The sequence below is a fragment of the Abramis brama genome, assembly GCF_963993115.1.
Source record: "Abramis brama genome assembly, chromosome: 12".
NCBI lineage: Eukaryota > Metazoa > Chordata > Actinopteri > Cypriniformes > Leuciscidae > Abramis > Abramis brama.
This window is the reverse complement of record NC_139974.1, coordinates 30,288,839-30,304,731: the sequence shown is the minus strand read 5'-3', so window position 1 is coordinate 30,304,731 and position 15,893 is coordinate 30,288,839. Positions and strand designations below refer to the sequence as shown.

General features: G+C 37.6%; 2 protein-coding genes across 3 annotated transcripts; one reads left to right on the top strand and one right to left on the bottom strand.

Annotated features, from left to right (window-relative positions):
* Nucleotides 1-172: 172 nt before the first annotated feature.
* On the top strand, nucleotides 173-6,016 carry eif3i (eukaryotic translation initiation factor 3, subunit I). Its single transcript, XM_084130674.1, has 11 exons — nucleotides 173-301; nucleotides 604-696; nucleotides 780-867; nucleotides 1,051-1,116; nucleotides 2,667-2,816; nucleotides 2,901-3,028; nucleotides 3,165-3,275; nucleotides 3,364-3,453; nucleotides 3,559-3,632; nucleotides 3,759-3,851; nucleotides 5,738-6,016. The coding sequence occupies exons 1-11, from the start codon at nucleotides 299-301 to the stop codon at nucleotides 5,817-5,819; spliced, it is 978 nt and encodes a 325-aa protein (XP_083986800.1). The 5' UTR covers nucleotides 173-298; the 3' UTR covers nucleotides 5,820-6,016.
* A 2,664-nt stretch (nucleotides 6,017-8,680) lies between these two features.
* Nucleotides 8,681-15,598, bottom strand: hdac1 (histone deacetylase 1). Of its 2 annotated transcripts, none has more exons than XM_084130572.1 (14): nucleotides 15,469-15,598; nucleotides 14,643-14,755; nucleotides 14,430-14,547; nucleotides 14,231-14,305; nucleotides 12,927-13,065; nucleotides 11,874-12,015; nucleotides 11,708-11,800; nucleotides 11,497-11,605; nucleotides 11,169-11,309; nucleotides 10,973-11,081; nucleotides 10,467-10,594; nucleotides 10,057-10,215; nucleotides 9,827-9,875; nucleotides 8,681-9,429 (listed from the first exon to the last, which is right to left on the bottom strand). In XM_084130572.1, the coding sequence occupies exons 1-14, from the start codon at nucleotides 15,518-15,520 to the stop codon at nucleotides 9,402-9,404; spliced, it is 1,455 nt and encodes a 484-aa protein (XP_083986698.1). In that variant the 5' UTR covers nucleotides 15,521-15,598; the 3' UTR covers nucleotides 8,681-9,401. The 2 variants fall into 2 exon arrangements, with proteins under 2 accessions (XP_083986698.1, XP_083986699.1); XM_084130573.1 differs by having other exon boundaries at nucleotides 10,069-10,215.
* Between the last annotated feature and the right edge of the window lie 295 nt (nucleotides 15,599-15,893).

The window sequence follows — 15,893 nt, the reverse complement described above, 5'->3', positions numbered from 1 at the left end:
GAAAAATAATAATAGAAAAAAACGAAACATATTTTAAATTGACCGTTTATTATCATCTATGTGTTGTTATGAAACCAGCGCTAACAAATTTATCATTTTCTATTCGTATATGATGTTACCGGACCGTTAGAATGGTTTACTGTTCAATAGGGACTTATTTTTGTCTGTACCGGAAGTGAAGTCCGTCTCTTCCGTTTTTAACCGGGCGCAGTTGAGCACGCGTACCGCGTACTGTGTTTTTCTACGGCAGATTGAAATAATATTTCGATCATATTCTGCCCGCACGAACCCGGCGATAATGGTAAGCATAGGTCTACTTATTACTTGAGCTATTAAATGTAATGTAGACGCACTGGAAGTCTGTTGACCGTTGATTCTTCATTAGCTAACAGATGCTAAGCTTTACATTTGGCCAAATATTCTTCATATGATTGTAAAGTGAAGCTGATGGCTGTATTGTTACTGTAGCTTTCGCTGTATTTAGACATTATGGGGAAGAGCAAGAACACTTACTGCAAGGCATACAATCGTGTGTAACTAGTTACTCGACTGTCATGTATTACATCATGAACACTAAACACTCATGCTTTATATTTCCTATAGAAACCCATTCTTCTGCAGGGCCATGAGAGGTCCATCACTCAGATCAAATACAACAGAGAGGGAGATCTCTTGTTCTCAGTGGCCAAGGATCCGGTAAGTGATAAACTACAACCACAACATCACAATTTTTTCAATGCTTTTTTGATATTGTTTTTACACATACATTGTCGTTTTAGATTGCGAATGTGTGGTACTCTGTCAATGGAGAAAGGCTCGGCACTTATAATGGACACACTGGTGCCGTCTGGTGTGTGGATGTTGACTGTATCCTTCCTAAAAGATCTTCTGTGTTGAAGAAATGCTAGACCAATTTCATTATATATATGAATGTATGTATATATATATTGTTTTCCTGAGACGTTTGGATGTATTTGAATATTTCACCTGCAACATTCTTTACTACTTGTCATTTGTTTTTGGAAAAATGTTTCTTAACGTGTTTCAAAGGGGACACAAAGAACGTCTTGACTGGATCTGCTGATAACAGCTGCAGGCTCTGGGACTGCGAAACAGGTTGGCAGTTTATTACAATATAAAATACTCAAATACCTATCTCTGTTTTGTGCTTTTCTTGACACATAACAACAACAAAAGGATACATGTTTTTATGTTTAAAAACAAAATCGCAATTGCTACTTTTTAGTATTTAAAAAAATGCTAAACTTTGGCAAGAATTTTAGCCTTTTGATGTTTTTTCTTTTTAATTGTTTTTTTTTTAATCGTAATATTTAAGATTCAATTTATATAATTCTAAATATTAATATTGTAAAATGAATTTGCGGTAGCTTACTTCTATTACTGTTATTATTTGCAAACAAACAATTCTAAATTATTAATGCTTTTTTTTTTTAATCTTCAGTCAAACCACCTATAATTAATATTTTAAAACAAAATGGCAGTTTATTATTATTTAAGAAATTCTAAATATATCGATAATTTCAGGCTTTTGATGTTTTTTCCCCCACATTTTTTTATTTTTAGAATCGCTGGACAGTCACACCCCCTGCATACTGTTTTTATAATATTAATATTTTAAAATCAAACTGCATTGGCTTGTAATTATTATTATTATATTATTGTTATTATTACTAAACTATTAAAATTTTTCTCAATTCCAGCATTTTAATGTTAGTTTTTTTCACATTTATTTTACAATCTCGTCACACTACCTGCATATTGTTTTATATGTTAAAATCAAATCACACTTACAAATTATTATTATTATTATTATTAACCAATTCAAAATGTTCATAATTTCTGCCTTTTTTTATAGTCACCAACTACACATTAAATTTTAAGCCCCCACAGAGAATATTAAAAAATATTTTAATTCAGAAATTGAAATGTTCATCAAAGGTGTTTTTTTTTTTTTTTTTCGTATGAAATTTGACATCATGTCTTTACTGTATTTGTCCAGTGTTGTAAGTTGAGCTTCTTTTCACAAACCATGCCAAGAAAACTGAAGGGATATTTCACCGCTGGAAAGATGAATGTGTATTTAAATTGGGTCATTTATGTAGTAGAAATGTGAAATTATTTTAGAAGTTGGTGCCATCTAGACTGAGAAAAGCCATTGCTCATGTGGATGAAAGACAACAACTCCCAGAATGCACTTGCTTCACTGCCCAACGAGGCCACTCCCAAGCCACGCCTACCGGTTACAGAGGTCCGTATCAGATGAAATGATACAACTAGGCTACTAGTTGACTTGAAACTGAAAAGACGGCGTTTTATCGTGAGATCCCCCTATGGGCGGGTTGAAAACATGCAGAACGAGCTCCTACTACTGGCTGTATTCTCTAGTCTCTGGCCAAAAACGCCTCCAATGACGCAAAATGATGATTTTTGCGTCATCTGAGGGTTTTTTCCAGACACACAATACAGAAATCTCGTCTCAGGGGGACATGAGGGAGGGAAGCACGGTCATTCGAAAATACTACCGGGTTTCTACTGATACAAAGCTTAATGCTAATCGGTGAAGTATCCCTTAATATGAAATGTCAATGTAAATTCTATGTTAACAAGCAGTGTCTTTAATGATGTTTGTGTGTTGACTCCCTCAGGAAAGCAGCTGGCTCTGCTGGAGACCAGCTCGGCGGTGAGGACGTGTGGCTTCGACTTCAGTGGGAACATCATAATGTTTTCCACAGACAAGCAGATGGGCTACCAATGCTTTCTCAACTATTTCGACCTCCGAGACCCTCAGCAAATCGGTTAGTATTTCGACCACTGGTGATTAAAGCAGTGCTGGTGATGCTTCCTGTCACAGGTCTTGATATTTTGTTTCTCTCCCACAGAGGACAACCAGCCATATATGTCTGTGCCCTGCAGTGAATCAAAGATCACCAGTGCTGTATGGGGTCCGCTGGGAGAGTTTGTCATTGCTGGCCATGAAAATGGAGAAATTAACCAGTTCAGTGCTAAGGTTTGTGTCTATTGTTAAAAAATGACCAACCTCAGACTTTTGAACATATGTATACTCTGTGAACGTGTATATTCCGTCACATTCATCATAATGCCCATGAAGAGATGATAGTTGTCTAATGTGTGTGATTCTTTAGTCAGGAGAGGTTCTGAAGAAGGCAAAGGAACACACCAAACAAATCAATGACATCCAATCATCTGTGGATCTCACGATGGTCATCACTGCCTCCAAAGACTGTACTGCCAAGGTTTGTGTTTGAAACTGAATCATAAACTGAATAGGCTGAAATGAATCCTGGTTAGTTTTACTCACATACCGCTTCCTTCATTGTTCAGTTGTTTGACTCCGCAACCCTCGATCACATCAAAACCTTCAAAACAGAGCGACCTGTTAACTCCTCAGCCATCTCGCCCATCATGGATCACGTAAGTCTCTGAAACGCACTGTATTTTCCCTCGCACTGAACTTGCGTGTTATTCGTGTTAATGTTTTTGACGTTGTTAATAGCAGTGATGTTATGTGTTGCTCAGGTGGTGATGGGAGGTGGTCAGGAGGCCATGGAAGTCACAACCACCTCCACTAGGATCGGCAAATTCGAGGCCAGGTTAGTGTTTAGTTTGAATGTGATTTCCAGGGTTGGTTTAAAAAAAAAAAAAAAAAAAGTACAATCATGAAAATGTAATGGTTAAAAAAAAAAAAATCCTTATCCAGCACTGACACTCTCTTCTAGGTTTTTCCATGCGGCTTATGAAGAGGAGTTTGGGCGTGTGAAGGGACACTTCGGCCCCATCAACTGTGTGGCATTCCACCCAGATGGGAAAAGGTTCGTATTCAGCTTTTCCATGTGTGCATTTAAAGTGCCCCTATCATGTGTTTTGAGATATTACCTTTCATGTAGTGATTTATACAGCTGTTTGTCAATGTAAAGGGTCTGCAAAGTTTCAACATCAAACAAATGGAGTTATTGTCTCCCAAAAGAAAGAACCGATTCTGAACTGCCTGAAACAAGTCGTCAGTAATTCCAGACTCACTTCCTGCACAAAAATGTATAGGTTTGTAACAGATTTGCATAATGTATGTGGTCTTTATTGGCTGTCCGTGAACGTTTACTTTGACCCGCCCTCAAACACTGTAGTTGTAGCTGAGGCCTGGCAGAGATTGATTCGTGTTGTAGACATGTCGTGAAGACGCTGTTTTCTGCGCTTCGAGATAGGGCTGTCACTTTACGTTCGAAAATCGATTGCACAATTGATCGGACCAACCAACACAAGTTTCGAAAACGAAAATAGGGAATCGATTTTAACGGTCTTTTCTCGGAGCGCGTCCAGCTCGTCACGTTACGTCCGCAGCGAACGCGCGTCACACAGCAACTGCAGGCTCTGACAAACACGCATAACAGCAAATTATACTTCTGCATAATGTGTCTCTTTTTACTACAAAAATGTGAATTCTGCTGTTATTCAGACAGTCTCATGCATACAGATACAGATTCGGGCTACGGGCTATATCGCCTACGTAGGCGAAATTTGTTTGACATTTCTAATCGTAAACACAGCTATGTTAAAGCCTGCAGTAATGTTTTTCATTGATGTTATGGCAATCCACTCTGCTTATTGTTTTTCGAGAGTGTTGCACTCCTGTTTGTTGTTGTGCATGAAACTTCACGCCAATAAATCATAAGAAATATTGCTGACTTGTGCGCGTCTCAAGCGCCCTCTTTACGTTCGTCCTAATGTCTGTTAGTTGTCCGTGGATTTGCCTATATTTGGCGTTTAAAATGGAAACGTCTTTAGACATGGAAAATTGATTTGACAATCGATTCAATGAACACTTATGTCTCAAAAATCGAACAGGATTTTTTCACAAAAGTGACAGCCCTACTGCGAGAACAAATCAACTTTGCATGCACTTCCAAAGGATGAGGACTCGGGTTGGAATTGACACTGTAAAACCTGAGTTTAGGAAGCCTCTGGAGCTGAAATTCAGATATGCTAATGGTCGTTTTGTTTCAACACACGCTGTTATCGGTAGACCAATCACTACAGACTGGGCCGTCTGACCAATCAGAGTAGAGTAGGCTCTCAGAAAGGAGGGGTTTAAAGATATCGAATCCTTTATCAAACTGTTTCAGACACTGAGAACATTTTGCTGCTGATGCTGCAAAGTATATTATGAGAAAATCGTGGTGGTGTTTTTTTTTTTTTTTGTTTGTTTTTTACCTTGGGTGCAAGTAAACAAAATTAGAAATCTTTAAAATAGCATAATAGGGGCACTTTAAAGTTTTGAGAACACTTTACAATAAAGTTACATTTGTTAACGTTAGTTGAGGATGAGGTTAACATTAACTAGGAGCAATATATTTTTACAGCATTTATTAATCTTTGTTAATGTTAGTTAATAAAAATACAATTTGTTCATGTTGATTCACAGTTGATTAACAAACAACTTTTGATTAAAAAAATGTAATGGTAAGGGCAACAATTAATCGCTGCCCAGCACTAAAATTAACTAAGAATTAATAAATGTTGTAAAAATATATTGCTCCTAGTTAATGATACCTCATGTCAACTAATGTTAACAAATGAAACTTTATTGTAAAGTTGACCAAAGAACCGTTTTTCTGAGCTGTTGTCATAGTGTTTTGCCATTGTTATCCTCAATTCTTTTATTCTACATGTTAAATATTTCACTGCCTTCTTCCACCCACAGTTATAGCAGTGGAGGAGAGGATGGTTACGTCAGAATTCATTACTTCGATCCACACTATTTTGATTTTGAGCTTGAGGCGTAATAACCAGTGACCGCCAGCATTCCCAACATCCAAGACGGACCACCATTTGGACACACCGGTAACACCTGATCGACTACACAAGGCCAAACATGGAGTTTTATACGGCCACCTTCATACAGATATTGCATTTAAAGCATTTGATGCAATGTGTATTTAACGAATTTAGCATTCTGAATAAACTGGGTTTGAGATATAAAGTGGCCTGTTTTGTTATTGCATCACTGTAGAAACATGCTGATATTGGCATGTTTGGTTTAACTAATACAAGGTTAGCAGTAAAATATGTTGGGTGTCATGAACTAACAACAATATGGTTTTTGCCTGCATTCATTTGGGTTAATTGTACTATTGTTTATTACACACATTAACAGGGTATATTCAGCACAATGTTAAACTGGCCAAATCATTTGATTTAAGAAATTGAGATTTACTGTTTTGAAACCTTACGCCACTAAGGGGTGTTGATCTCAAGAGAAAAACATCACCAGTATCTAATAGTTCTAATAGACTCTTCTGGCAAAATCAAACAATTGCCTCAAAACCATTTTATCTGTGCTCAAAATCAAACAATGCTTTCAGATCATACACACAGCGAGTCAAATTATAAACACTACAGATCATTCGTTAGATACTACATCAAAAAAATTGAGTTACAGAAAAAAAGTATATTCTCACAAAGTAAAAAAGTAAAGTAATGACAATTTACAGTAGTAAGGTGAATAAATTGTATATTGTATGCACTGCAAGTGTAGTATTGTACTGAATATTGTATAGTATTGAATGTCTGTATATTCAGCACTTGCATGCTGTGAAAATACAGTGACCCAACTGCAAAAGCCAAAAAGGTTACAGTAAAAAACTCTAAATGAGAAGCATGTTACAGTAAAGTACACTCAGAAGTTGTGCAACTGCAAAATCAAGGTCAGTGAGAGAGACTGATTCTGCTTCAGTATAATGTCTTCATGTTGGGTCCGGCCGGAGGAGTTTCTCCACATCTCAGACAATGTCGTCTCTGCAGGCAAAGGGAAAAACGTAAAGCAGATCCAGCCTTGAACATTCTCCACAGCTTGCTCTTTCTCGTCCTCATCCTCTTCCTGCTTGTTCACCTCCTCTTATACACACACTCTCCCTCTTATATTGTTTCCATTCATTGTTGGTATCAACATTGTGCTACATTTTGAGTCAATTTTGGCACTCTAAACTGACTTGTATTATGTACAGTTGGTTTGGTCACATCATTAGAAATAAGTGTGAACAATTTTGAGTCGTTGTGTGTAAACGATGACAACAGTGTTGTAGTTGTTTAACGTTTGCCTGTCTTTGTTTAGAGTTTTGAAACACAAGTGCATCTCAGTGTGAAATGTGTTTTAGCGAGTGAGAATGTGCAAAAAGAGTGCATGAGATTTGCAAACAGTGTTTTAATGACCTCAACTTGTTTAATGTTTTACAGAAAGAGTGATTTATTTGACAAATTGATTTAGGCTATTGAGAATTTGGTTCAGAGAATGAGATTTAGTGTTTTAGCAATTCAGAAAAACTGTAAATGATCTTGGTTCAGTGTGTTAGCAGATAGCAGTAGACGAGTGACCAGAGTTCATGACAGGAAGCTCTAAGGTCGTAGCGGTTTCAGAAGTGACAGAATGATTGAGAGAGAGAGAGAGAGAGAGAGAGAGAGAGAGAGAGAGAGAGAGAAAGAGAGAGATAGATAGATAGATAGATAGATAGATAGATAGATAGATAGATAGATAGATAGATAGATAGATAGATAGATAGATAGATAGGAATGATTAAGGATTACCATCAGGACCTCGGTTCAACGTCTCAATATGTATTGTACTCAGACAGGAATTCAATTGTGTTAATAGAAAAAAAAACAAGACACATTTCTAGTTTCAACATTATTTGTTCTTCAGAAAATGTGCAACCATTGAAAAAGTGTACTAATTTACTCATGGAGCCACACTGAGATCCATAGATCTTTGGAAATGAACCATATTGGGTTTTAAAAATTAAGAAACCAAAATAAAAGTTTTTTTTTTTTTTTTAAGAATTAGAATCTAGAGGGATATTATGACATCTTTAACATGAGCTACAGGCATGCAAACTTTGGGCAAAAAAAAAAAAACAGGAGTGCTTTTTCACATTTTTGAATGTCATCATTGGCATAATATGCAACAAAGATTACTTAAGTCAAAAGATTTTACTCATAGACCTACCAATCTCGGTGTAAAAATAAAATAATGCTGTTCTAATGTAATTGTTTACCCCCTGTAGTCTGACTCCAAATCAGTCATTTCAAATTTTGGCTTCAGGATTTATTTATTTTTATAAAATAAAAAATTTGAGCCGGGTAAGTTTCTGAAATTTGGATGATTTCAAACGGAATTACCCAAATGTGTTCATGTCTGAGAACCTTTTATACACTTTAGCTACAGACACTGAAATGAAACACTGTGGTACAGTACAAATATTTTGAGTGTCCCTTATTTTTGAACCACAATTGTCCCTTATTTTCCTTTCCATAATTTGGCAACCCTAGTAATGATTGGCAGGACTAAATGATTCCTCTTCTCTCTAACCTCTAAAATTTCATAAAATGTTGATTAAATGCAAGACATTTTTCCCTATAAAGAAATTGTGCAAAAAGAGTGTTCTGATTTTATATCCATCAATCTTTATATATTTACATACAATAAAGAAATTAAGATGAAATGTTAAAACATTGATTAGTGCAGTGGTTCATGAACAACCAGTGTAAAGTGTTAATGTTTGGATGCAGTCAGTGTAAAACTCCACCAGATTTGTGAAAGCTGTGAACACAGAATATTGTGTTTGTGCAAGATAAATGAAATCCACAAATGTCAGAGAATTTCTCTTTATTTATCAAAGTCATTGTTATAATAAGGACATTTCACAACCACTGAACTCTGGAACTCCAAACGGCTATTTCTGGTCAGCCGTGACTGACCCACTAGCGTAACCACAACAGAAAAGAATCTGGAATCTAACAGCAATACAGCAAGTCTTTGCCAAGCCCCACCAGACAGGGGGAAAAAAAGTTCAATACAGAGCCATCCAAGACAGACACCTTAATAAAAACAAACATTTAGCGCTTAAAAACGAGGTAAAGGACACTGTACTCAAACAGCATCTGCAGGGAAATCGAAATAAGAGCGGCCAATAAGTGTGTCAATCCATGATTTAAAAAATTCAAGGGGAGAGCTTCCCATGATGGGAGAGAACGATGTGCTATCTCTGGTCCTGTTTGAGGTGCTATTGTTGGTAAACAGTAACATAAGGATTAAAGGTGGGAGGCAAACAAACATGGTTCCAAAGCACAAAAAAAAAAGAAAGAAAGAAAGAAACATCTGTCATTTCACACTTGTAAATGTAAAAACTTTTATACCGCTTCATTAGATTACAAATAGTAAAACGAGTCTTACAAAATAATTTACAGTCCTTAGCTCAGGACTAGAGCTAACATCTAATGTGTGTGTGTGTGTATGTGGGTTTGTCGTTTGAGAAGATGAGGGTGTATGACAATTTATGTTCATGCATCCATGAGGACCAAATGTCCATTTCTCAGACGGTTTTTAATTCTTCTTTTGGCCTGTAAAAAACAAAAAGAAATTAAGAAAAACAATTAAAGAAATTATCTTTGCAAATATTATAGAGCAAATATAAATTGCAATATATACTATACTAGTATACCAACGATACATTTATTTGACCAACAATAGTCAAAACAGTAATATTGTAAAATATTACAATTTAAAAGCTTTTCTATTTTAATATATTTTTGTAGGATTCTTTCAATAGAACAGCATTTGTTTTAAATAAATCTTCTGTAATATTATAAGTCTTTACTATCATGTTTTATCAATTTAATGTCTCCTTGCTGAACAAAAATATGTAAAAAAAATAATTCTAAAAATCAATAAAGCCTTAATGTTAAAACTAGAAAACCTGGGCACATATTTCAAAACCTACACTGTGAGAGAACTTACCCCTTTGTGTCCATTTTTTCTTCTGAAGCTTTCTCCTCTTCTTTAACATCTGGTATCAAATGGGAAGGACAGTGTGTCAATAACACACTGATTTCATTTCTCTTAACTACAATGCAGTGCTTTTTTTATATAAAGTACGCAAATGCATTAAAGTAAGTTTGGGCTAATTATTGCAATCTCAGAAGTTTAACTTGTTCATGCTAATATGAAATAAAAGAAACCAGCTGTACCTGTTGGCTCACCTTTCTTCTCTTCTCCATCCTTCTCTTCTTCGGTCTTCACTCGTTTAGGCTTCTTGTAATTGGCTGCATTTCTCCGGCCGCCCTGTCCTTCGTCCTCAGAGTCTGAGAACTCCTCATCGCAGGCTATCCGCTTGTCATGGGCACGGACTGGAGACAAGAAAAGTAACAGCATTCATTCATGCTCAGCCTTTATGCAAACACTCAGATCAAAACTCACTCATATCAAAGCATCAGTGCAATGAAACCAATCCACGACAAGTCAAGATGTTCAATTCCACATCTTTCCCCTAGGATTTTTGGGCATCCCCCCCAAAACAATGGTAGGGGAAAACACTGTTTCCGTGTTTGACAGTCAGTGATATAAGAACCGGCAACAAGGGAATAAAGCTGGCACTCACTGGAGATGCGTTTGTCAGGGTCGTCCTCCTCATCTCCACTGTCTTCCTGAACAGCATCCTCCGGGATCGCCTGCATCTGAACCCCTGGGGCGTGAGGCAACATCCGCAGATTCTCAAACAACCGCTGTCTGTAGAGAGAAAAAAAAAAAAAAAAAAAGACAAAATCAAACCATCTCAATGTACAACCTGCAGATATGTAATGGATGTTTCATTATACAAGTTTAAATTAGCATATCAGACTCAAATCAGTTTGTTTTTTGCAACATGAGCAGAACGAAAGCACAAACCCAATTGCTTTAATGAGTAATTGTTTCTGCCTAAACTAATACATGACTAGCTAACTGCATGATTTGTATCATCTTAGAACTGTACCTCTGATCAAATAAAATGTAACGTAGAAACAAGCATTTTTTATAAAGCTGCTTTGAAACGATATGCATTGAGAAAAGTGCAATACAAACAAGTGAGAATTGAACGAAGCATGTGTAACCAATCATTCCACTCACTTGATCTTTTCCAGATAGTCATTTGTATTCTGATTGGTCATGTTGGAGGGGCTGATGTGAAGCTTGAAATCAGGTCCGAAATACTCGAAGTAGTCATTGTACGGGAGCTCTGATGTAATGAAAGAAGTTAAAGGGTGTTCACCATCGAAAGAACAAAACATGACAATCTAACAAAACAACAATCAGAGAGAGTCACCGTTGGGAATAGTGCTGTCCAGCGCTACAGCCGTCTCATAGGTCCAGCAGCGGGCCACGTTCCTGATGGTGTAGCCTCCACCTCCCAGCATGAGCAGGGGCAGGTTAAAGCTCTTCATGTACTCCACACACTTAGCATGACCTGAAAAAAACCCATATGGGGTTTGGTTAGACAAATATCAGTAGCTTTAAGGCAAGCTCACAAGCCAAATCAGTGCTTGTAGAGGTCGCAGATACTCATTAAGCATAGTTAATTCAGCTAGTCTTACAGTCCTGTAGTTTGAGCTTGCCCTTAGAGACTTATCTGGGGGTTTGATTGAGTTGGATACCTTTGATGGTGAGGTTAAAGCAGCCCAACCTATCTCCAGACAGAGAGTCAGCACCGCACTGGAGCACCACAGCACTGGGCTGGTACATCTCCATCACTTTGGCCATGATCTGCAGGACATTCAGAAACACTCACTCATTTCACTGCAATTTAAGACAAGCACATTTTGGCAATGAGACTTTTTATGGAAATGTAAAGGTTTACAAACGTACAGGTTTGAATATGGCTTCGTAGGATTCATCATCGATACCATCCCTGAGCGGGTAATTTACAGCGTAGTATTTTCCCTTCCCTGCACCAATATCCTACAGAAAGAAAATAAGGATATTTAGTTACATGCCCACTTTATAAAAAGTCATTCAACTTGCAGGGACTTACTCTGAGGTCTCCGGTACCAGGGAAATACTCTCCGTATTTGTGGAAGGACACAGTCATGACACGGTCAGTTGTGTAGAAGGCTTCCTCAACTCCATCACCATGATGAATGTCAATGTCGATGTAAAGCACTCTTTGATGGTACCTGGAAAGGTTACAGAAGGCTTTGCTTAATGTCAAAATGTGTTTGAAGTAATTAAACAAAAAGATTCTTTGTACAAGAGCTCAAACTTAAATTCTATGAAATTTGTACCAGTCTTTTTAAAAAACAAATTGTTTTTGAAAGGAGTCATATGCTCACCAAGGCTGCATTTATTTGATCAAAAATACATAAAATGGTCATCACAGCTAGATTTTCACCCCTTACACTGATTTCACCCGGCACGTAAATGCATTAACCTGCTTTGTCGGCTTATTTAAGTGCGCATGTGTGATGCGAGACAGGAACGTGTCCTTACTGTGGATTTAAGTGCATCCAGACAGAGCGAGCGTTTTGCAGTAAGGAAGGAGGAAATGTCGCAAACTTAAATTCTTTCTTGTCCCAAAAAATTATAAATGCTCTCATCTCGTACGGTCAAAATGCTGCATCTGTAACTGCATGGGAGGATAATATATGACCCACTGACATGTTGCAATACTCTTCTTCAGTTTTTAATGCTTTATTTAAAAAAAATCACAACCAAATAAACGAAATACTCCGAGTCAGATACGCAGATTATTACGTTATGACGTCACTGCCGGGTAATAACCTGATTTATTAATAAAGTGCTGTAAACGTGGTTTACTTGCATTGTCGGCTTATTGGTTTACATGTAAACCCGGACAACAGGTTATTCAAATAAGCTGATTTTTGTGAGTTATACTGGTTAGTACTGGTGTGCATGTAAATGTGCTCACTGATGACTAAAGTAATGGAACTTTGCCATCACAGGAATTAGATTTTAACAATATTACTGATTTTACTGAACTTTTGATCATAAAGACAGCCGTGGTGAGCATAAGAGACTTTTCCAAAAAAATAAAAAAATAATAATAATAATTAAGTAAAGAGCATACTTGAGCAGTTCCAGAATGGCCAATACGATGTCGTTGACATAGCAGAATCCAGACGCCTCAGATTTCTTGGCATGATGAAGGCCTCCCGCCCAATTAATGGCAATGTCTGTCTGCTGTTTGTTGAGTTTCACAGCCCCAGCTGAGAATTATTAGAAGAAAAAAAAAAAACATTTAACTCTGCCAAACATAAGCAAACCTTAAAGGGGACATATCATGCCAAATGCACTTTTTTAGCCCTTAAATGCATTTGGTGTATATTTGGAGTGTTTAGAAGTACAGAAAATATGAAATTATTCTCTTCAGGTGCTTTGTTGATATCTTTATATTCTGTTTTGGTCATATTTTTCAACCTGTTCCGATTTTTCTGTTATCTATGACGTTTTTTGAACTATTACGTCACAGTATTTGCAGCGGAACTGCCAAATAAGGACATTGACTTCCGGCCCAACACTTCGACCAATCCGCCATTTTTATTTCTCGCTGCAATTTTGTAGTCCAAGCTAAAGGATGCAGAAGTTACGAGAGGGTAAGTTAAAATGTTCGGTTGTTGGATGTAGTAACCCACACGCTTCATTACACCGTCTAATGTAGATGAACTGTCACGCTTGTTACAGGGCGCATGTTTAACTGAAAGAACGAGCAGAGAGAGAGACCCGGTCGCGCGCGCGCTCACTCTCTCTCTTCAGAGCCAGGCGAAAGTGTAAACAAGACATCACCGTCTCCAAACTAGACGCTGTCTTGCTCTCTCTCCCTCGCACATATTAATCAAAATAAATCGACACGGTGGTAAAAGGTCGGAAGACCAAAGTTTCATTTGTAAATACAGTACACACCACTGCAATACATCCATATGAAGACGTTGTTCTACAGGTTCGTCGTCTTCATTTTCATCTCGCTCCTGCTCCGACTCTGGCTCGAACATGTAAGGCTGGCTGGACAAGTCTTCCGTTGTTGACATTTTGTTAATAACGTGTGAATAAAAAGTTTCTGTGCCGCTAGATAATCGCATCTCTGCTATCAAACTACAAAAATGGCCGAACGGGGTGGAGTTGAACCGAGTGTGGGCGGGGTATGAAGTGTCTCAATTGTATTTAAAGAGACCGCACCAAAACAAGTTGCTCTCAGATGCACATCAGAAAAGGGGTAGAAAAGGGGCCTGTGGAGCTATAATAATGAGGAATTCAGACCCAAGCATTGCATTTCCGCTTTATATGGACTACAAATGTATGATTTATATGTAAAAAGGAACAATTTAAAAGCATCCTTTAAGCAGACTCTGTGAGAGAGAAAATAAAAACACTTACCAACAGATCCACCTGTTGAGAGCTGACAGAACTCAAATAAGCCGTCAAAGACTGGACAATCCTCCCCTACATTAACTGCAAAGAGAATAAAAAACACCTTCACTGTACATCCAAGACACGAAAAGTCCAAAATAAAGCAGTCTTTTCATTTAAGACTTTACAACTGATCATCTTGAGCAAAGAATAAACATCAACTCACATCTCTGCATCTGTTTGCTGTACTCAGACATGTTGTCTGGGCGGATGGAACGAAGGAACTTGATGTAGTCGTCACTGTGGTACTTGGTCATTTCTTCAGCATTGGCCTTATGAGGCCGCTAAATGTGCAAACAAATTAAGAAATTAGCTCACCAAAAAAAAAACTGTGGGAAAAAATCCTAAAATATAAAAAGTAGTGATGCATTTGCCATACATAAATTTCCATTTTCCTATACAGCCCATAGTTGAGCAGGAGGTTGTGGGTCATCCGGATTCTGTGGGGTTTCATCGGATGACCCTGGCCATAGTAGTAATTCCCAACATCTCCTGTAGAAAAAAATATATAAATAATCATAAACAGAATATTGCTTGATACTCTTAGTTTCATAGAAGACTAAACTGTTCTTTGGAAAATATCTGATTGTTCTATAAAGTCAGCAATAATTTAATGTTTCAAACAGGCCTTGAACTAGACACAAAGCCAACTGCAAGATTCACCCTGATTATTAATATTATCACAATCCACAACACAATACGTGACTACAAGGGAAGAAAACGGCAAACAGCATGGAAAAACAAAGACAAAACAGCTCCCGTTACAAACGAGAGCATCATTCCCACACGCTTGGAGTGATGCTACTACTAGCAGTGAAGACATCAATGAAAGCAACGAGCTCATTTCATATGAACTCTTACGGCCCGTAGTGTGAAGCTAATTTTATCGACGCTATTTGCGGGAGATAAAGAATACACGTGGAAAAGAGTATGCAATATATCGCACTTGCAAAGAAAGTGTGAATTTTGCTGGTGTAAGCTCCATTCTGTAGACTTGCTGCTAACAGTGAATAAGAACAGGATGAAGAGCAGATAGCACGCTAGGCTAACACTAGCATGAGCACCGTGCGGCTAAACCCGGCTAACAATTAAGCAGCACTCAAAGGAACTTAAGCATTGTGCAGAATTTATCCAGAGCAGGCACCGGGTTTCATTTTCCTGAGAATAAAAGCTCGATATTTCACCCGTAAAAATGCAATTCTTACCGTCATAATAATAGCAAACTTTCTTCTTTGTTCCTTGAGAACTCAGCGCCATTTTACCCTCCAATTACAGCCTGCGCCTGCCGGGCTTTCTGCGCACTGAGGAACTTCAATAGCAACTTGTCTCGGGTAGCTTTCAGCCAATCACAGTTCAAATTCCATCACGGAGGGCGTGAGTCTTGAATTTCTCCGCCAATCATTTCACTTGCTGTCTTAATCAAGTATTTAGGACTAGTTAAGTTGACTTGGAAAAGTCACATAGACTTTCATTGCGAAATGTTCAGATTGAGCCAAGACTATTCAAACTTCAACTGTCTAAATTCAAATTTTTTTCTTCTAACTTATCTACCTGTCTGTCTGTCTGTCTGTCTGTCTGTCTGTCTGTCTGTCTGTCTGTCTATCTATCTATCTATCTATCTATCTATCTA

What these genes read in the sequence shown, in the direction of transcription:
- eif3i (XM_084130674.1), top strand. An exon ending in TTAACCAGTTCAGTGCTAAG is followed by an intron (nt 3,029 to 3,164) that starts GTTTGTGTCTAT and finishes GTGATTCTTTAG; the next exon opens with TCAGGAGAGGTTCTGAAGAA. An exon ending in TCTCGCCCATCATGGATCAC is followed by an intron (nt 3,454 to 3,558) that starts GTAAGTCTCTGA and finishes TGTGTTGCTCAG; the next exon opens with GTGGTGATGGGAGGTGGTCA.
- hdac1 (XM_084130572.1), bottom strand. Translation starts at nt 15,520, where the DNA reads ATGGCGCTGAGTTCTCAAGGAACAAAGAAGAAAGTTTGCTATTATTAT. An exon ending in GACTATCTGGAAAAGATCAA is followed by an intron (nt 10,595 to 10,972) that starts GTGAGTGGAATG and finishes TTCTCTCTACAG; the next exon opens with ACAGCGGTTGTTTGAGAATC. An exon ending in CCCTGACAAACGCATCTCCA is followed by an intron (nt 10,216 to 10,466) that starts GTGAGTGCCAGC and finishes TCTTGTCTCCAG; the next exon opens with TCCGTGCCCATGACAAGCGG.